This window comes from Myxine glutinosa, chromosome 10, assembly GCF_964187855.1.
Source record: "Myxine glutinosa chromosome 10, kmMyxGlut1.1, whole genome shotgun sequence".
Taxonomy (NCBI): domain Eukaryota; kingdom Metazoa; phylum Chordata; class Myxini; order Myxiniformes; family Myxinidae; genus Myxine; species Myxine glutinosa.
In genome coordinates, this window is record NC_136270.1 from 79766464 (window position 1) to 79788390 (window position 21927).

The 21927-nt window shown below is 41.2% G+C and overlaps 1 protein-coding gene across 2 annotated transcripts in view; it reads right to left on the reverse strand.

Moving 5' to 3' along the window:
* The window catches only part of LOC137434062 (myosin-1B), a 36219-nt gene that overhangs the window by 3230 nt on the left and 11062 nt on the right, over positions 1-21927 (reverse strand). For both annotated transcript variants that reach the window (XM_068126704.2, XM_078785808.1), the window contains exons 13-37: positions 21526-21644; positions 21190-21339; positions 20908-21078; positions 20520-20823; positions 18475-18548; positions 18221-18308; positions 17966-18083; positions 14784-14907; positions 8862-8998; positions 8519-8774; positions 8170-8412; positions 7840-8016; positions 7592-7737; positions 7211-7301; positions 6705-7094; positions 6461-6587; positions 6186-6304; positions 5866-6062; positions 4185-4368; positions 1893-2058; positions 1561-1685; positions 1134-1442; positions 793-996; positions 559-684; positions 291-461 (exon numbers count right to left, since the gene is read on the reverse strand). In XM_068126704.2, the coding sequence (XP_067982805.2) occupies positions 291-461; positions 559-684; positions 793-996; positions 1134-1442; positions 1561-1685; positions 1893-2058; positions 4185-4368; positions 5866-6062; positions 6186-6304; positions 6461-6587; positions 6705-7094; positions 7211-7301; positions 7592-7737; positions 7840-8016; positions 8170-8412; positions 8519-8774; positions 8862-8998; positions 14784-14907; positions 17966-18083; positions 18221-18308; positions 18475-18548; positions 20520-20823; positions 20908-21078; positions 21190-21339; positions 21526-21644 (4316 nt within the window). The remainder of the gene's footprint in view (positions 1-290; positions 462-558; positions 685-792; positions 997-1133; positions 1443-1560; positions 1686-1892; positions 2059-4184; positions 4369-5865; positions 6063-6185; positions 6305-6460; positions 6588-6704; positions 7095-7210; positions 7302-7591; positions 7738-7839; positions 8017-8169; positions 8413-8518; positions 8775-8861; positions 8999-14783; positions 14908-17965; positions 18084-18220; positions 18309-18474; positions 18549-20519; positions 20824-20907; positions 21079-21189; positions 21340-21525; positions 21645-21927) is intronic.

Below are 21927 nucleotides of genomic sequence, written 5' to 3' on the forward strand. Positions count from 1 at the left end.
AAATTTTTACAATTTTACAATTGACGAATCTGCTCGAATACAATTACAATGAATTTACAAATTTTACAAATCAAATTGTTTCAATTACAACATACATGCCAAAATCATGTTAACACCTCCATCAGTTGAATGACCACAGCACGATTTAAAAACGGTAATGGGAATTTTTGAAATAAATGGCATTTCTGACTCGTATTTTTGAAAGAAGATGTTGAATTTATATATACTGGAGCTGTTTGAGAAACTTCCCACAATTTGTAGAGGTCTTTGTCTCGATCTCTGTGCCTTACCCGAGCCTCAAGCTTCTGCATCTGCTTCTTGCCACCCTTCAGAGCAATCTGTTCAGCCTCGTCCAGCCGGTGCTGGAGATCCTTCACTGTTTGTTCCATGTTCTTCTTCATGCGCTCCAGGTGGGCACTCGTGTCCTGCTCCTTTTTCAGCTCTTCAGCCATCATTGCCGCCTGGGAAGATTCCCAACATTGTTTTCAAGATCTATAGGTCAATCTAATTTGGATCTATAGTAAACCATTTCTTTTGTTTTGAATGTGTTGGACTTACATCTGTAATGGCTTTCTTTGCTTTTTCATCAGCATTCCGGCTCTCCTGCAAAGCTTCTTCAACTTCTGACTGAAGCTGACCAATATCGCCTTCTAGCTTCCTCTTGGTGTTGATGAGGGAAGTGTTCTGAAAACAAACAAAGAACCAAGCAATCATATAAGCATTTATTAATGGGAATTCTAATGTTTACTTGAAAAATGTTTACCTTCTCGTGGAGGTAAATAAAGCTAATACCTGAGAATGAAGCAACTGGACACGCTCACTAGCTCCAGTCAACTCCTGCTCTGCCAATTTCCTGGCCTTGTCCGTCTGCTCCAAAGCTATACGGATCTCCTCAATCTCTGCCACCAGTAGGTTGGTGCGGCGCTCCAGCATCGCCAACTGCTCCTTGAAGTCTTCATTTGACCTTGTTGTTTCATCAAGGTGCAATTGGAGATCCTAAGAAAATTTTTGCATATGGACTGTTACAGAGGAACACATTACATAATTAATGCTCAAGACTTCGTTCACTTCCTGTATTTACTTGTTAAGTTGCGAATTGAAAAATAGATTTATGTGCATTTTTATTGTCGTACCTTGGCTTGAGCTTGAGAGGTCCTGAGGTGTTTCTGTGCCTCAGCAGCCTGTCTGTTGGAATGACTCAACTGAACCTCCATCTCATTGAGATCTCCCTCCATCTTCTTCTTAATCCTAAGAGCTTCATTTCTGCTCTTAATCTCGGAGTCCAGTGCAGTTTGCATGATCTCGACAGCTCGTTGGTGACTCCTCTTCATTTGATCAATTTCCTCGTCTTTCTCAGCGATCTTCCTGTCAATCTCACCCTTCACCTGGTTCAGCTCAAGCTGAATACGAAGGAACTTGCTCTCCTCGTGTTCCAGTGAGGCCTGTTAATGATTTAACGTGACACATTCCTTAATCGGTTCATTCATTTTCAATGACATCTTCGTCTCATCTTTATATACTCAATAAGTTGTCAATGATAAAATTATTTTCAGTACAAACCTCAGCCTCCTCCAGGGATGATTGAAGTTCGGATTTCTCCTGATCAAGCTGTTTCCGTATCTTTTCCAGCTCGTGGATGGTTTTGCTGTTCTCTCCAATTTGTTCCGTGAGGTCTCCGATCTCCTCTGTATAAAACAATGCATGGCGTTTTCAATTATAATGTTAATTTTTCACGGATTACGATGGCTTAGTGCGATAAACTCATTATTTCAGTTCTCCTGTTAACATAAAACTGTGACCTGATTTTGCTTTTCATTTTATTTTGACATTTGAATGAGACAAGTATAAAAATTCACTTAGTACAAAATGTTTAATATGTCTTTGTATCCCACCTTGGAGGTTTTTGTTCTCCCGTTTCATCGTCTCCAAATGATCCAGGCACTCTTCATATGCATTCTTGAGTTTGAACAACTCAGTGCTGAGAGAACGCGTTTCTTTCTGTGAAGCTTCAAGTTCAGACTGACTTTCCTCATGCTTCTGCTTCCACTCGGCCAAAACCTGTGAAATGTGTCGTAACCATTTAGGGTTGACCTGGGTAAGTTATTTTCAATTCTGTGGAATTCTAGCAATATCCTCATGTACTTGACTGATCTTTACAGCCTGGTGTTGGCTTAGCGGTTAGGGTGCCGGCTTGGGATCCAAGTATCCTGGGTTTGAATCCCGGCCAATCGCTGAATTAACGCCAGGGGGGGTTGACTCAGCCTGTCATCCTTCCGAGGTCGGCATAATTGAGTACCAGTTCACTGGTAATTCCCTGTGGGTCGCAAGAGGCGACTAACATGGTTGGCGGCAGGAAGGGCATCCGGCCATAAAACATTGCTTAAGGGGACCACGTTGCCTGAAAAAGGCCAACCCCTGCTCTGTGGAGAAAAATGACCTCTAAAGGTGGTTCAACTTGATGGATCTTTACTTGATATAAATCCTTCCACAACATGTTATATCTCATTATCCACCCAAACTTTTGGGTCTATGAAGAGTCACCAGCATGTATGACAACCTTTAAAGCTAGAGCATTTGTCATTGCTACGACAGAAATTCTTCCGGCTGTCATGAAGATCTCAAAAAACAGAAACATCAATAAGTGTAATCTTTTGTGTAATTTAATTTAACTAGGGCATGCCCGTACTATATATATATCTAAAATTATATCCCCCCCCCTCTATTTACATGAAATGGTTTGGTCCATGAAATGTTTTGGTCCATTCGCAACGCCAAAGCGAACGGCGAACGCTTTACATGAAATGGTTTGGTCCATGAAATGTTTTGGTCCATTCGCAACGCCAAAGCGAACGGCGAACGGCTTGCGAGTACAGTGACAATCCCCCCCCCCCCCCCCTCTATTTACATGAAATGGTTATAATTAGTTTTAAAACATAGTTTAACGCCAACATAGCGGCAACATAGTTTGCCAACGTGAAATAAATGAATACGCTCTCAAATGTGCCGTCCGAGGCAGAGTGTGTTCGCCACGTTCGGCACACGCGATAGCTCGCTGCTCTCTGATTGGTTGAATCGTTTTTTGGACATAGCTCGGTAAGTAATTGTCCGATTAATATGAAACCTTGAAAAGGCACATCCTCGGGTCCCCAGCAATATACCTGGCAAGTTTAAAGTATATCGGACCCGTGGTTGTCGAGAAACAGCGGTCACAGACAAACAAACAAACAAACAAACAAACACACATACAGAGATTACTGGAATTATAGATAGATTATTGTAATGTAATTTAATTGTGTAATTGTGTAATAAGTGTAATTTTTTGCAAAAAAAATCAGTGTAATCTATTAAAACCTTTCTTGATCTCAGGATCTCCATACATAAAAGAATTATGAGGGTGATTCTGAATGTTTTGGAAATGGGGTATCTAATGGAATCCTCGAGCTGTGATTTATTTATTCATATATATATATATATATATTTCTCATTACACGCTTGTATTTTTGCTTGTTACATTAATCTTGTTACGTTCATTAATCTGATTTTGATTGTTCGTTCAGAGTATAATCCAGAGGTTTGCTGTACCATATAATTATGGATCTTACTAAAATTGAGCATTGCAGTGTCATCAACACTGCAATCACAGAGTAATACTATGCCAGACTCATATTCAAGTATCTGGATAACCCCTGGACCACCCAACCCTTGCCCGCAGTGATTATTTTATATTTCAACAATTGAAGTCCCACCTTCATGGCAGCCAATTTGTTGAGGACAATGGACTGACTGAAGCAACTGGGATGTGGCTGAAGGAGCAATTTGAAAACCTCTACTATATTTGCATGGACAGTTTGAAGGTCAAATGGAGCAAGTGCTTTGAAATCGAGAGGAAGTACAGAAAAAAATATATAGTATATAAAAATTTGACCAGTATATCATTCCTATAATATTTTGAATTCTCCTTTTATGCTTAATTTGTATGAGATTGAAAAAGGGTAAAATTCTAAACCTAGTATTAAAGACATGAAAACCTTTAGAAGAGCTTCAATGAAAAGAGGTTTTATTTTTTGTTTTTATTTGGAAATACAGGGCAAAGACAGAGAATCTGGTACAGTAATTGTTTTATCTGATGACTCATAATCATGAACACGAGGCACTTATTAAAAGTAGAAGAATGAGCAACGTACCTTGTCGAAGGCCTTTTGCTTCTTATCGAGAGCAGCTGCAGCAGCATGAGCTCTCTCCACATCTATCATGAGGTCTTCAACCTCACCCTGGAGGCGCTGCTTGGTCTTCTCAAGAGAAGCACATTTTGAGTTTGTGGCTTCAATCATTTCCTCGGCCTCTTGCAAACGAGCAGCCAGCTTTTTCCTGAAATGAGAATGAAAAGGTTTTCATCTTATAAGCAGTTGTGAGATCAAAGTATGTGAATAATACATTTCATAAACATTTAATCCTTTCATGGCAATAATAAATACTGTATTGTCTTTTGTAATGTGAATGAGATAAATTATTCAACAGAGAAGTTCAGTCTGTCTCAACAACATAGGCCTAAACATCAGCCATGAGGTCTCCTGGGCTAATGATGTAACAAAGATGGCCTCCAAAGCCAGTCATAGATTGGACTCCATAGTTGCAAGTCATTACCATAAAAATCAGGAATACTCAGAGTCTACAAGACCTTTGCTCATAGCTCAGTGAAGTGATGTATTGTATCTCCCTGATGTATTGGAGGCCTAGCATAAACTCTGTCTTGGCTGGATTCTGAAATCTAAGCTCTCAACAATATCGACATCTCCGGCAATGAGGCCGACGCATAAGGGTACAGAACAAGGAACAAGTGAAGCAGACAGGTTGGTGGCCTCGATTTTCTGTTTCTCCTCCGGTGTAACTCCTTGCCCTCTCTAAGCCCTCTGACCTTCCACAGCTCCCCAATGATGTGCATGGTCTTTCCATAACCTCCTGTTTTAACTACCAAAATCTAGGCTTTTTGCCGACATCCCCTCTTTTTCTCTTTTTATTCCTGTTTGTAGGAACTACCTTCTGTAGACAGTTCAATTCCACTCATCTCCAGAGCTCAAAGCAAGCAGCACACCTACATCTTGTGCACGGAATGTCATGCACTGCACTCCACACCTTACCACAATATTTTCTACCCTCATTAAACCTACCTAACACAACCCTCTTAGTTACAGTTTTCTATCGTGTTTATTTTCCGTCTCTCCTCTTTTGGTGTTCATATATTCCCTTGCTTACTGTGACTACACTGTCCCACTGTCAGTTCCTTGTCTTTCATCCTTTGTAACCTTACAAGCCTCGATTTTTTTTAAATAAATAAAAAACCAGAGTTGAACCAGAATAACACTCGCAGAGCGCATACCTCCACCAGGCTGAACAATTTGTTTTGAATCTCACTGATAAGCCGGATCCAGATATTCACCAACATATAATCAATTTGTCCTTGTTAAACACCCAAACCGATCCACTGAGTTTCGTCCAAATCCATCCACAATGTTTTAAAATATCGTGTTTTTGGCCCTATCTCTCAATGGTGAAGAATCACGTATAAAAGTTTGACATTTGTCATATCCAGGTCTTCACCACCAAATGGTGAAACTTCACCAAAATGATGAAGAATCACTTAAAAACTCGAGTGTGCAAATCCCCATCCGGGTCTTCACCAAAGTCCAATCAATTTGTCCTTGTCACACACCCAACCTGTCCACCAAGTTTTGTCCTAATCCTTCCATTAACCTTTTGAGATATCCTGTTCACTGACAGACAAAAAGACAGACAGGGGTGAAAACATGACCTTATTCCACTTTTGATGGTGGAGGTAAAAATCACAACTTCAAAAGTCCAACTTACTTCGCTTCCTCCAACTCCTCAGTTCTCTGGATGGCATCAGTTTCATATTTGGTCCTCCACTGGGCAACCTCAGCATTGGCCTTGGACATGGCCCTTTGTAGCTCAGCCTTGGCTTCCTGTTCCTCGTCGTATTGTTCCCTCAATAAGTCGCAGTCATGCCGCGAGGACTGCAGTGCATGTGCCAGTGCATTCTTTGCCTGAAGGTGGTACATGAGATGAATGTAAATGAGCAAAGGAAGAGAGCACCGCATATACTGTATGTGAATGGGTTAAACACCCAAGTTAATCAATGATTCATTGCCTGGAAAAACTCCACTAACCTTAACTTCCTCCTCAAGTTGTCTCTTGAGGTCCTCCACCTGCTGAGTGAAGGAAAGTTTGACTCGAGAAAGCTGAACGACAAGAACCTCCTTCTCTTCTAGCTTCCTGGCCAACTCGCCTGTTAGAATAAGACAACAGATAAAGAAAATTAATTATAGGATGTACTTTCGTGTCTAAAAAAAATATATTCATATTCACAATATATATGATTTTACTGAATGGAAAGTTTTTGTCTTGTACGAAAAGTAAATCCTATTGTAGGAGAAACACTGACCAGATTCAGCAAGAAGTTTAGCCTTCAGAGTGGACAAATCATTGATGGTCCGAATATGCTCGTCTTCCTTGGCTTTTATCTCAGAAAGTTGATCCTCAAGAGATCGGCACATCTTCTCAAGATTGGCCTAAAAAGAGAGATTAATTACAATGTAATCAGGTTGTTTTCCTGTTTAAAAACATCATTCATTGTACATATAGACGTGATGTGTTAAAGATGAAAAAAGAAAAGAAAATGTGATTACCTTTGCTTTTGATACTTGTTCCATGTTGCTGCTGAGATCATCAATCTCCATCTTCATCTCGCTCTTCTCTTTTTCCAATTTGGTTTTAACACGCTGAAGATTGTCGATCTGTTCACCCAACTCGGCCACAGAGTCAGCATGCTTCTTCCGCAATGCTGCTGATGTAGCTTCATGCTGCAATGTAGCCTCTTCCAGGTCCCTACGCATTTTCTGGAACTCAGACTCACGCTTCTTGTTCATCTCTAGCTGGACTGCAGTGGCACCGCCAGCCTCCTCCAATCTTTCACTGATCTCTTCCAGCTCGCGGGACAGGTCAGATCTTTGCTTCTCAACTTTGGCACGAGCTGCACGTTCAGCTTCCATCTCCTCTTCGAGCTCTTCAATACGGGCCTACAATATTTGAATGTATTCAGTGGCCAAAAATGATATGATTAACTTAGCACAATTTTATCAACATGAAAATTTGCCAGCATCGATTCATAATTATAGAACTGATTTGCACGAACCTGGAGCTCTTTGATCTTCTTCTGAAGCTGGGCAGATAGGGCCAACTCATCCTCAACTTTTCCATTAAGCTGGCTGATTTCAAAGTCTTTCCTGGAAAACAACATCAAGGCCAGTGAGAACTTTGGAATTTTGAGTGCTTAACTTTGGACATACTTATCAATCAAGGGGAAGACTACTTTGAGTCATATGACTGCATATCAACCAAATATCCATTATTTGTGTTAAATATAAGTGGCACAACAATACTGTTGTCAATCATACCTAATCCTCAATAATCTAATTTTCTCTGGTTGATTTGAATTCTGAGATATAATTATATCTGTAATGTTACTTTCATTGAATTAAACAAGTTCATAAACCACATAATTGTAAAATCTTACTTTTTGAGCCTCTCATCCAGCTGTTGTTTGTCATTCTCCAAGTCCATTAAAGATTCTTGAGCTAACTTCAGATCACCCTCGAGTTTCCTCTTGGATCTCTCTACATCCATCCTCACTTTCTTCTCTTGTTCCAGTGAGCCTTCAAGCTAAGGTAAGGAAAATAAAGTTCATTTGTTAATAAATTCAAAATGAAGCAAAAGCAAGGTTTGGGCTCCTTTCGGAGAATAACCCATTTCTTATTAACTCACATCATCAACTTGCTGTTCCAGCTTCGCTTTGGCTTTGGTTAGAGAGTTGACTTTATCTTCTTCTGCCTGAAGATCATCCAGTGTCTGCTGATGAGCTTCTTGAAGAGCTTTCTTTTCCTTTGAGAGCTTCACGATGCCCTCATCAAGCACTGCCATTTCTTCTGTCAAATTCTTCACCTGAAGTTCAAAAGACCATGAAGATTTCACGATTGAGAAAATAATTACAATACCCCAATTTTATTGAAAATATCACCAGTTGTGATGCTGGTTATGATGTTCTGTCATCCATATCTCAGTGTTTGCTGATAAATGCACAGTATGTTTGCTGACCTTGTTCTCTGTGGCATGCTTCTCCTTTTCAACTTTAGCCAGAGTCAGCTCCAGATCATCAATATCTTTTTTCAATTCTGAACATTCATCCTCAAGTTTCCTCTTCTTCGCCGTTAGTTCAGCATTAGTTTCTTCCTCATCCTCTGCCCGTTCCTGCGATTCTTTGAGTTTAGCTTCCAGCTGAATCTTGTTTTTGATCAGACCATCACATCTTTCTTCTGCATCTGTAAGTGTTTCTTCACCCTGCCAAGTGAATGATTATGATGTATATTACAATTAAAATATAACTTAAAGATACTGTCGAAAGGTTAGAGTTGCACACCTGAATTTAAGTACTTGTTTTACTCACAGACTGCACTTGAATAAGAAGATCATTTTTCTCCTGCACAATACTGATCATCTTCTCTTCCAACTCTTTGCGACGAGCTTCAGATTTTTCCAAAGCTTCCTTGGTCTTGGTAAATTCTTCCTTCATGTTAGCCATCTCCTTTTCAGATTCAGCTGACTTAAGAAGAGGTTTGATCTTGAAGTAAAGCTTCATCCATGACCAGTTCTTCACACCCATGAATGATCTGACGTTGTACTGGATGATGATGATGGACTCTCTGTGCAAAATTAAATTGTTGAATTCTCAGTTATGTCTGCATTTAGTAATTGCATTCAATCATCTGGCAATGGTTTCACGCACATACCTTCTCTCCCACATCTTCTTGAACTCCTTCCTCATGACGTAGCCCCGGCCCAAGGCTTGAGTTTTTGTTAGCAGATGTGATAACCGATCATCTCGCATCTCTTCAAGAGTACCCAGCAAGCCAGCTCGGAAGAACACCTAGCCAAGATGGAAACGTGATCATATGTGAAACTCAGTAATGATGAATTATCTGAAAACGTGTATCTAAAGCTTATGTTGATTCGTCCGTAGTTACCTCTGCCACCAAAAGAGGATGGAGGTAACGTTTTCACTCTTGTTTGTCTGTCTGTCTGGTTGTGAGCATGACGTCTCAAAAGGTTATGGATGGATTTGGACGAAACTTGGTGGACACGTTGGTTGTTTACCATAGCGGAATTGTTTCGAGTCTGGTGAGGATCCGTATGCGGATCCGATAATTTTTTAAAAGTTATTTTTGTCCCCCGTCGCACCGTGGAGCGAAAGGAGGACAATGGTTTTCTCCTCCGTCCGTGTGTGTGTCCGTCCGTGTGGACGTGCGTGCGTAAGCGAAGGACCGAATTCTAATTTGGTGTGTGGGTGCAACTAGGCATATGGAAGAACCCTATTGAAAATTAGGTCGCTACGTCAAAATCCAAGATGGCTGTCACCATATCTAAATCTTGTGAGCGCGATATCTTGAAAAGTAAATGTCTGAACCTTGTGAGCGGAATATCTTGAAAAATAAGCAAAGTACCAACTTCTAATCTGGTGTGTGGGTGTATCTAGACATAAGGAAGAACGCTATTGACAATTGGGTCGCCACGTCAAAATCCAAGATGGCCGCCACCATATACATGTCTGAACCTTGTGAGCGAAATATCTTGAAAAATAAACGAACTACTAACTTCTAATCTGGTGTGTGGGTGTATCTACGCATAAGGAAGAACGCTATTGAAAATTGGGTCACCACGTCAAAATCCAAGATGGCCGCCTTGCGTCTTCCACTTTGTCAACTGACATCACTTCACCGACTGGGGACCTAGGCGTAACGCTTGTTCGTCATTGAGAGATCGGGCCAAATATGATATACAGCACGATATCTCAAAAAGTTGTGGATGGGTTATGTCAAAACTTGGTGGATGAGTTTGTGTCAGTGATGGTGACCGAGCTAATTAGATTTTTGGTAAGGTCCGGATGCAGTTCTGGTCTATCAGAGGGATACAAAACCTGAACTGCTCAGCCTGGCCTTGTCCTACAGCAATTGAAATTATTCAATAGTCATTGATAAATGTTGTTAAGGGGATTATTTTACTTTGTCATAACAAGCCTGGTGTTGGCTTAGCGGTTAGGGTGCTGGCTTGGGATCCTAGTATTGAAGAATTCCTAATCCCTATAACAAAGAAAACTCCAATTTGTTTCTCACACAATGTTTATTAAAAACTGTAGAGTTGTTACATAGACATGCTAATTCAAGATATTGACTAACTAATGAACTAACTAACTTAACGAAGCATCGTTCTGCCGGTCGTGGCAAAGGCTCCACATAGTGCGGGAGCCCAGAAACATTTGTTTCACATCTCGAGTACAAAAGGTTTGAGGCCTGGAATATATTCATCTATGATAGGAGACCCCAAAAAGGCAATTCTTAAGTTCTGCAATTCTGCACAGCAACCAGGGGGCGCCACCAAAGACCCCTAAATGTGACTCTTAATTCACAATTTGAGTACATCTTTCAAACTTGTCTTAAAATGTTCTCTATAGGAGTGGAAATCAGAATTCCCAATTCTTAAGTTTTCAATTTGTGTATTAGGTCGCTTAAGAACGACCTAATTAATGCTAATTAACGCTAATTAGCATTTTTAATTCACAATTTGAGTACATCCATGAAACATATGGCAATGTATTCCTTAGGTCATCCTAAATCAAGATCAGTCATTCTTAAGTATCCATTTCATGTATTAACCCACTTAAGAACGCAAAATGTACTCATTGACCCCGTCCCTGGCAAGGTGAGTGTTAATTCACAATTTGAGTACATCTTTCAAATTGGTCCCAAACTGTTCAGTAGATCATCGTGAATCAAGAACAGCAATTCTTATGTGTCCATTTCATGCATCAACCCACTTAAGAATGCAGTCAGTATTGTAACGGAATTTGGGTTGTCACTGGCTGCTATCCCCCCTCCACTCCCTGGCTGGCCCTCCCTTATATGCAAGGGAGGGGCTGGAGTGCTGACCTGAGGGCAGGCCCCAAGTAGACACCCACACCAGTGCTGAGCACTGATGCAGCTTCGAGAAGAACTGGATTCACTTCTTCAACGAATAATTATGCGGCACGACTTCGCTGGATGCTTACGAAATCCACTAGAGCTTCATTCGTTAGTCTACTCCACGAAATGGCTGGGCTGATAGTCAAAGAAGACACAACTGCTGAACTGAGACCTGCACGAATAAAACGTGACGATAGAGATGTGAAAACCATGGTGAAACAAATCCAGGATAGTTGCAATCCGTTTGGGAACGAAACAGATGCAGATACCATGTTGTACAACATCCATACAGGAAGGGCAACTAGTGAAACAGTCCGCGAAAGTTTACTGAATGTGCCAGCAAGTGGAAGGACATTACACCAGGCATTCATCACAGCATGCGAGGCCGATGACAGTAGGTTTGAACAACCCATAAAGAAAGCTCCTCTCAAAACATTCGTAGACGAATGTGCCAGAAATAGACGAACACCGGATAAGAAAGTGGCAGTTCTGAAGTGTACTCGTGATTTGATGGGCCGCCTAATAATCCTTGCATCAAAGCGTGATGTTGACCTGCAGCATATATTCCAATATCCCCTTACACCAGTACCACTCACGATGTGCAATCCTGATGAGAGCATGGTCAAGACAGATAAAAGTAAGTTGCTTAACTTACTGGAGAGCAAGGAGATCAAAGGAGACGGACCTCAACAGATCAATGCATACGTAGTAGATGGACAATATCTTCTGCACACCCTACCTCCAAACTTACCACCCACATATGGAGGTCTAGCGAGGAGCATACTCTACCAAGTATTGTCATTGTCCAAAGTCCGGGTACACGTAGCCTTTGATGATTACCCTCAACCGTCACTGAAGGATGCAGAAAGAGCCAGACGGGGGACAACAGCCGAGGACAGCAGATCCTACATTATTACTGGTCCAGCACAAAGAAGGCCCAACGATATCAGCAAAGCGCTAACGTCCAGGTCATTCAAACGGGAACTTCCTGATTTTCTTGCAAGAGAATGGCAGGATCAAGCATACACTCATATACTTGGGACCTGTGATGTCTTCCTAGATGTTCCGTCAGGCCAGTGCTTCCATTTCCACGTAAGCGAAGGAGAGGTCAAGCGAGATACCGTCGACATGCTCAGTAACAACCATGAAGAAGCGGATACCAAGATCTGCATGCATGCAAAGGCAGCAGACACCTCGAATGGAAATGTAGTAATACGCGCCTCAGACACGGACATAGCTGTTATTCTGCTCTATCATTGTGAGAAATTCAGCAGCCACATCTGGATGGATGTCGGTACTACATCCAAGCGTAATCGGAGGCTCATTGACCTAACAGCGATATCCAAGTCACTGGGACCACAACTGTGCAGTTCCCTCCCTGCCTTCCATGCCTTTACCGGCTCGGATTACACCGCAGCATTTGTAAGAAAGGGCAAGGTTCAGCCCTTTAATAAGCTGGAAAAGATGCCCGATGTACAGCAAGCTTTCAAAGCTTTGTCAACAGATGGACTGCCAAGCGAGAAATGCAAGGACACACTCTTGAAATTCACTGCTATAATGTATGGAGCCAAAGAGAAGTCGAAGGAAACGTTAAACGCCTACAGGTTCAAGACCTTTGAAAGAATTTACAAGCCCAAGTTAAGAGGAAAGAACCCACTTGAAAAGCTGAAGGGAGCTGATGCCAGTAGTATTCCTCCATGCGAAAGAGAGGTTGCTGCCCACATAAAGCGTGTATCGCTTGTTTCAAGAATGTGGGCCAATGCTGACCAGCCAATCATCCAGCAACACTCATCAGAGGATGACGGATGGGAACTAGTGGGAGATCAATATAAACCCATCTGATTTGAGGGAGACCAACTTCCGGAGTCGCTCGTTCCAGATGATGAAGAATTAGCTGATGCTGACGATGATGAGGTCCTAGCGCAGTCATCTTCTGATGAAGAGGACGTTGAAGGAGATGGTGATGATGGTGATGTGTAGGTTTACAATCGACCAAACCTGTTCATACGATTATATTCAGTACGGTACATATCCAAAGCATCCTGACAGGGAATTTGTAATGTTTTTGAAATTTTAAGCAAAATAATGTTAGGAATGTTGGATAAAACAACATATATACAATCATGTTGATGTTTGAGATAAATTCAATAATTTTTCGTTGATATAGTTAGTTGAGTTTTTACATACATTAAAATTTGTTTTTAGTTCAGGGTAATTAGCTTAAACATGTTAAATAGTTTATAAGCGATAGTCAGAGATAAAACAGCAATATCGCTAATAGAGTAAAAGTTAGACATTAGGTATTAATTTTTATAAAATTAACATTAAAAATTGTTTTTTGTTCCGAGATTTGAGATTTAATTGTTGATGGGCGGTAGAACCAGGACGCCAATTTACTACATGACTTACTATGATGATCTGATTTTGAAGCATAATTCATGCATACTAAGTACATTTTTGTGTAGTTTATAAAAAAATTAAACATTGTGTTTGTATACAATCTATGTTTCTCCTTTTTGTCAGTGTGCATTCTTAAGTGGGTTAATACATGAAATGGATACTTAAGAATGACTGATCTTGATTTAGGATGACCTAAGGAATACATTGCCATATGTTTCATGGATGTACTCAAATTGTGAATTAAAAATGCTAATTAGCGTTAATTAGCATTAATTAGGTCGTTCTTAAGCGACCTAATACACAAATTGAAAACTTAAGAATTGGGAATTCTGATTTCCACTCCTATAGAGAACATTTTAAGACAAGTTTGAAAGATGTACTCAAATTGTGAATTAAGAGTCACATTTAGGGGTCTTTGGTGGCGCCCCCTGGTTGCTGTGCAGAATTGCAGAACTTAAGAATTGCCTTTTTGGGGTCTCCTATCATAGATGCATATATTCCAGGCCTCAAACCTTTTGTACTCGAGATGTGAAACAAATGTTTCTGGGCTCCCGCACTAACAGTCTTCTTCTGTGCGCAGCTTCCTCCAGTTCCTTGGCCAGCGCTCTATATAGCAAAGGCCTCTTTCCTTATATGAGCATGGAATTCAGAATTCCGCACAGGGCCTTTCGGCCCAGATAACAAGACACTTGCAAAACTCTGGTTTCTATCTTGAAAAGTCCTAAGAGCTTTTGAACAGCTGTTGTCTTTAAAAATGGCGAACACTCCATTATCTTATCTCCATAGGTCATTCCTTTATGACCTGTCCGGGATAGGAATGCACTTAGGTTTTTCCCTCCAGGTTTCATTTTTTACAGAGTTACACAGAAAAACACATTCTGGAAAAGAATGATATGAGAACAAATAATATACAAATATATTTGTATACTTCCACACTAGGTTCAAATCCTGGTCGATCACTGAATTAACGCCAGGGGGGTTGACTCAGCCTGTCATCCCTCCAAGGTCGGCAAAGTGAGCACCAGTTCACTGGTAATTCCCTGTGTGTAGCAAGCGGCGACTAACAGGGTTGGTGGCAGGAAGGGCATCCGGCCATAAAACTTTGCTTTAAAAAAAAGGGGGACCAAGGTGCCCCAAAAAAGGCCAGCCCTTGCTCTGCGGGGAAAATGGCCTCCATATGTGTTTTTTTTTATAACACAGCTGAGAAGACAGCATTATAACTCTGTCGACTTTTATCATTTGGGTGCATCGATGAAATATTTTAATCCCATTAACTTTCAGTAGAGGTTTGCTTACCTTGGTGTGCCCAAAGCGGTATTGGCTGTCATCAAGCTCAAGAGAACCCATAAGTTTCTCACAGGCCTTCTTGCTGTCAATGAACTGTCCCTCTGGAATAGCAGTAGGATTCAGAACGCGGTACCTAAGGGAGATAACATTGCAAAGTGATCAATAGTTGTATATTTTGTGGGTTTTTTTTAAATCTCTGCGATGAAATATGAAGAAGAAGATTCGTTTGTGGGATGATACTTGAGGAGTTGATATATAATGTAATGTAGTGTCGGAAGGAGGGGGAGTTTGCTTCATTTCTGTATTCTGTGAGCGGACACTTGAGTAAGGTATGTTAATGGTCACTTGCTTGCTTATACATAGATGAGTTGGGAATGCTATTTCATCCTTTCTTTGTAGTTTTAATGATTCTTTTATTTTGTGTTATAGGGTATGTGGAGATAGATTTCAATAAAGCCTCATATCTGGAAATGAGGTCTCGACTTGATTCCATAACAATCTCATTAGATTATTCATCAATAATGCAATTTTACACATTCAACAGATACTTTTTGTTCTACCTGGATAAAATCTGTAAAATTCCACCCTTTGGCTGGAACCTCTGATATTTTATTTGGCAGCATCACAAACGTGGCTTGGTATTAAAATATGAGATACTAGACTACCCATTACAGCATTGCTTGCAAAACATTGTACAGTTTTAAAGCAAAATTATTTTTATTTCAACAAAAAAATTCAACAACAAAAAAAAGAGGGATGATATTCAAAAGAGTATGAAAACAAGTTAGGGGTGGTCACAGCATATTATCATGTGAAACAATTCCTACATCTTTCTTTGAACAATAGTTGTACCTGCAAAGGACTGTACATCTTTCATGATTTGGGTTCACAATCACCACAAATACCAGCTGAAGTGTGTGCTTGTGTGTGTACATGCGTGCGTTCTTCACTGATGGAAAAAGTTACTGCACTCTATGTACGTGCAATAATTATCGTATTTCCAATCCAATGTACCTTACTATGTGTTACAGAGCATGGAACCTGCTGAAGCACTTTCTCAGCCAGGGGTCATGCTGGTCATGCATTCCCTCTCTCAGCACTAGTTAGGGCAGGTATTTGGAATTTGGCCATGGTGATGGCTCACCTACTCTTTGCGAAGAACACCATGGGATCTTTAACATCCACCAACTAATGCCGGCAGATGGGACGCCAGTTTATCGTCTACCTGGAGCAATGGCAGACACATACATTGATGAATCACCCTACCTGTGAAACACCGGGGCAAGAGTTTATAGCTGCATCCGGATTCAAACCCAGGCTAGACAACTTAGAGGTGAGTGTGCGTGTACCTATGGGTCATCCTTCCAGCCCAATTATCGTATTTATACAACTATAATGATCAGACTGTCCGCAAAAAAATACTGTATGTAAAAATTATATAAGGACCACATAATATTCCACCGTTAACCATGCCTGTCTTTAAAAGTGTTTTTATGTCGTCGCCACTGTCAGACTGTAGGTAATATTTTGCAGCTAACCACACCCAGCTAGGTGTGATTGACCCATGAGAAAATGTCGCCATGGGCCCATCAGGCTGATTGACAGGCGTGGTCCTGCCCACCCCTCTTGGCCTTTCATTGCCCCAATCAGAGGTATGCAGCTGTGCTTACTTTGAAATGCTTATTTTGTGATCATGATATCAATTTGGGAGGCTCGTTGTCTCGGGTGTGCTTGCGGCAGGGCGTTTTTCTTCCTCCCCCAAAAAGGAGGATTTCTTTCCTTGCTCACGCCGAAGGAGTGCGAAGCGGTGGACGGAGGAGAAAGAAACGAGGGCCGTACTCGGCACCCGCCTCGATACTGGGTGCTTTCGACACGCGACGTTGCCGCCATTTTGCCAGGCTTCCCGCCTGGTGGTTTTGGGCTTCGACTGCCGCCGACCTTACCACAGGATCCATTTTGGGGCCAGTTGAGTGTGCTGGACCGTGAATTTTATTTTCTTACCCCTCCCTGTGTGTGTTTGTGTCCATATGTGAGGATCCTCAACTTAGCCTTTTACCTCAGCTTTATGTTCATGTTTTCATTCCGTGCCTTATTTGATTATAAATTATGATTGTTGCAATTTTGTTGCCGTGTTTTGGTTGGGTTTCGGAATAAACCCGTGTGTTTTGTGCAGATAAACACTTCGTGTCTCTTCCATCCTGCGCGTGCAATAACCGCCATTAATTGGGAGATTGCCTCAGGAGTTAAGGCTGGTTCAGTTCACCCATGCAAGGCTGGTGTTAACTAGCTACGGACACGATACAGTGAAGTATGATTATATGAATGAATGAATAAATTTTTCTTATCAAAGAAAATACAGTGAAGTATGATTATGATATATTATATTATGATATATGATATATCAATTTGATTTCATATTGAACTGAAGTTTTAAATCACAAGTTTGACGGCACTGCCATTTCTGCATAGACAAAATATTAAAGCTTTACTTCATTAATTTACTGCATGCATTAGTCTTACTAGGGCATGCCCGTACTATATCTATATCTAAAATTATATCCCCCCCCCCCCCTCTATTTACATGAAATGGTTTGGTCCAAAGCGAACGGCTTGCGAGTACGGTGACAATCCCCCCCTCTATTTACATGAAATGGTTTGGTCCAAAGCGAACGGCTTGCGGAGTTTGGTAAAGAAATCGCCATAGCATGCACAAACGCGCAGGAAAGCGAAAGAATCGCAAATTAGTTTTAATTAGTTTTAAAACATCGTTTAACGCCAACATAGCGGCAACATAGTTTGCCAACGTGAAATAAATGAATACGCTCTCAAATGTGCCGTCCGAGGCAGAGTCTGTTCGCCACGTTCGGCACACGTGATAGCTCGCTGCTCTCTGATTGGTTGAATCGTTTTTTGGACATAGCTCCGTAACTACTTCTCCGATTAATATGAAACCTTGAAAAGGCACATCCTCGGGTCCCCAGCAATATACCTGGCAAGTTTCAAGTATATCGGACCCGTGGTTGTCGAGAAACAGCGGTCACAGACAAACATACATACATACATACATACATACATACATACACACAGAGATTACTGGAATTATAGATAGATTTGGGTGGAACACATGAGGTTTTGCTCGAGTGAAATTACGTTGTACTTTATGCGTATGTATTACAAAATATATTACCCACCGTTGCTTGAAGTCGGCATACATAATCCTGTTGGGGAAGCCCTTCCTGCAGATACGGATACCTTCCAACACACCGTTACAGCGTAGCTGGTGCATCACAAGGCCATTGTCCATGGCCCCTGTAGCAAGATATTCACACAAACTAAAAGCGTCGCCTTTAATTTCTTATCACTAATTTCATCCTGTAATCATCTTTCTCCAGAATCAAATGTGAAGGTGGGGGATTTTCTTCATGTAGAGAAAATGTATGTCATACCTGGGGTTTTCGTTTCATTGGGGATGAGGCAACGGACGAAATGAGGGTGAGTTGTCTTCAAGTTAGACATCAGCTTATTCAGATTTTCCTAGAAAGGATAGGTCATCAGCGAAACAGTCTTCCAAAGGAATATAATATCTATAACACCAAATAAAGATTGCTGATGTCATATACTTTGGATATTATTCATTATGGTAACATAAGTTGGGATGGTAAATCTACCAATCTCCTGTTTTCTACCTGCAGTAACCTACCCTGTGCAGTGCCGACACCGTTTGGAAAGAAGAGCCCTTCTTCTTCTTGCCTCCTCCTTTGCTAGCACTAGCCTCTGTGCAAAAAAAAGAAGACTATCAGGCAAATATTCAACCACTCGATGTTTGTATAGTCTTCACAATACATGGTCATATCAATTATATTGATTTGTTGATACCTTGACCTAAGTATTGGCATAAGCTGGGATTACATTACATTAACCTCACATTATGAATGCTGTATTCAAATTAGAAAGATACAATCATCGTTGTTGGAACGGATGACGTTGTTGGAATCACCTGAGCCATCCGAAAGAACAGAAATCAAGATGCATGAAATGTAGAGAGTTTCAAAACGTTGTACCTTTCTCTCTTTATTGGACACAGGTGTTATTCTTTAATCCAATATGACTGCCATATCATGTGACGTATGACGTCAAAGTTATTAATAAAATATTTTCCCTGTGGAGTCCCTCCTATGTTTAAAATTTCGCATCTATCGGACAAGAGGTTGCAGAGAATTTTTTTTTAAGCGAAAGTAGATGTATACACGGACAGACAGACGGACATGGGTGTTACAATCGTCTCACGACCCCTTTGGGGTGAGATTAAAAATGGGACGTGCATAAGATAAAAAGAAGATTATTTTTCATTCCTATGACTTTGTACTAGGGAGTGTGTGGACACTTTATGCTGTAGTTCATGCTAAGATGTGTTGAACAAGCATTGGACGCGGCCCTGATACTTACTAGTATACTTGGTAGAATGTAGATTAGGGTGTATCAAATGCCCCATTTTTGAAAAATATTCTCATATTGATCCAGTCAAACTTTTCTTTTTTTTGTTACACAAGCCCCTTGCAGCATTTCTGTAAAATATTTAGGATTTTCGATTTTGTTTAGACTCCCCAACCCCTACCTCTGCTAATGGGCTGTTTTGTCCAAATGTGAGGTTGGTCGGCAGGAGTGCACTCCATGTCTTCCAGCGTCGTTTATGGTTCCTCACCGCTGAGCTGGTCCCTCTTCCACTGTTCAGTGACCTAGTTCTGCCACAAGCGCGGGGCAATCTTGCCTTCCACATGCGCAAAGTCAGGCCGGACGGCGCTCTCCTGGCTCCTCAAGAGCGGTTTGGCACTGGATTTGGAAAGCCAAAGTTCCCGGCATCGGTCACACTGTCGACGACTCTGGCGGACTTGGCGGGACCTGACTCATGGTTTGTGTTCGAGCTGCTGCAGCTCGACCCTGCATTTGTCCAGCTCAGTGTTGGCGACTGGCCGACCTACTCTTCGTACCGTGCATCAACGGCTAAAATTCGGGCAATTAGCGTCATTCATTATTTTAATTTTTTTTTAAACCAACGACTGTGCTGAGCGAGGCATCAAACTGAGCTCAGGCTTCTTGGTAGCACGGTCTAAGCAGCACTTCCAGAATGTTCTACAAGTTATTGAGCATGACCGGACCCGTGAACCGAAGCTGTGTTTGAGGAAGCGAGCAGCAGAAGCCACACTGTAACTATTTTGTCATGTTTTAAAGAGAAAATAATGAAAATTTGTCATGTTTCGAAGTGAGAATAATTAATTTTGAAAAATCATTCTTTTTTTTGGTTCGTTGGTTATCCGATTTGCCAATGTTCAAAAAATTTAAACTGAATTTTTTCCAATTTTGATCCCACCACCTTCTAGAGGCCTTTTTTGGAATCGGTGACCCCAAATTACTAAAATTTAGTGTTCTTACTATAAAATTCCAAAAATCTCCGACCAAAGCAACCCATTAGCGGTGTTCACAATTTTTACGTGATCCTAGTGGAGGAGGGCGGGAGTGAGGGGAGGGCGGAGACTAAACAAAATCGAAAATCGGAAATATTTTACAGAAATGATGTAGGGGTAGTGTAACAAAAAAGTATGACTAGATCAATACGAGAATCTTTTTCAAAAACTGGGAGTAGATGATGTAAAAACAAAGTATCAACTATATTTAATAATGGATAGGTGATCTTTGTCGAAAATGAATCATTCTTTGGGATTGTTGTCAGCATTTGTAGAGCATTACCTGCACTTGCAGAAATAGCATAGAGAGCAGCGAGCATCTTCAGTGATGACTTCTGGTACAGCTGGACCACCGAATCGTTCAGTGGATCCTTGTTCTTGTCAAGCCAGCCCGAAATGTTGTAATCCACACAGCCAGCATAGTGCTGCAGCCGGAAGTGTGCTTCATGCTTGCCCTTGGTTGGCTTTGGCTTTTGGAAGTGCTTGTTTTTCCCCAAATGCTGATCGTACAGTTTGGCTTTGAAGGTGATGTCGTTGGCCTTGGGGAACATGCACTCCTCTTCCAAGATGGACATGATGCCTAGAGGCTGGAGGAAACAACAAATTATGATTCATAGGGACAATTATTTTGTAACCTCCATCAGAGGGAAATGCACACGAGGACTACTGACCTTCTCGATGAGATCAATGCAGGCCTGGAGGTCCATGCCAAAGTCGATGAACACCCAATCTATGCCTTCCTTCTTGTACTCTTCTTGTTCTAGCACGAACATGTGGTGGTTGAAGAATTGCTGAAGCTTCTCATTGGTGAAGTTGATACATAGCTGCTCGAAGGTGTTGAACTGAAACAGCACAGACAATGAAAGGTATATCATTAAAATGTACATTTTTATTGCTGTATTAACTTTTAGCGATCAACATTGCATACCATACACGTATCATTAACTCCGTACATCAAAGATTTCGAACCCGGCGATGTCCAGTACACCAATGAAATGCTGCCTCGCTAGTTTTGTGTCCAGGGTGTTGTTGATCCTGAAGACCATCCACGAGAACATCTTCTCAAACACTGACTTTGTCAATGCACCAACGTTGTTGTAAACCTGGAAAATAACGTCCCACATGTCACCAACATGAACACCACAAAATCTTTATATCAAGGTAGTTACAGTATATAATGAAAAAGAGTAATACATGGTGTATACAAATTCCATCCAGAGGATGAGCTGACCACAGGTTCTGACTGTTACATTGTAGGTCCCAAGTTGTAAGCAATTGCAGATACGCACCTGCTGCACCGTTTGACCCTTGGTAACATACTCGTTTCCAACTTTGACCCTTGGGTAGCAAAGTGCTTTCAAAAGGTCCGCAGAATTGAGGCACATTAGGAAGGAAGCTTTATCGGCATCTGGAAACAGTTTGAACTTGACGTCAGTTATTGCTGAGAAATTTAGATTACGTTCTTCTAAGGAAAACTAGAGGAAGATATATCACTGATTAGAACCTACATTTCAATGTTATCCAAATTCACAAGACGAGCAAAGAACCCGCCCTCACGGACGGGTTAATTCCCCCACTTCTATGATGTCTATGGTTTCCATGCAGAGAATTCGTTTATTACCTCCGCCACCTAAGGTTGGTGGAGGTAATGTTTCCACTGTCTGTCTGTCTATTTGTCTGTCTGTAAACAG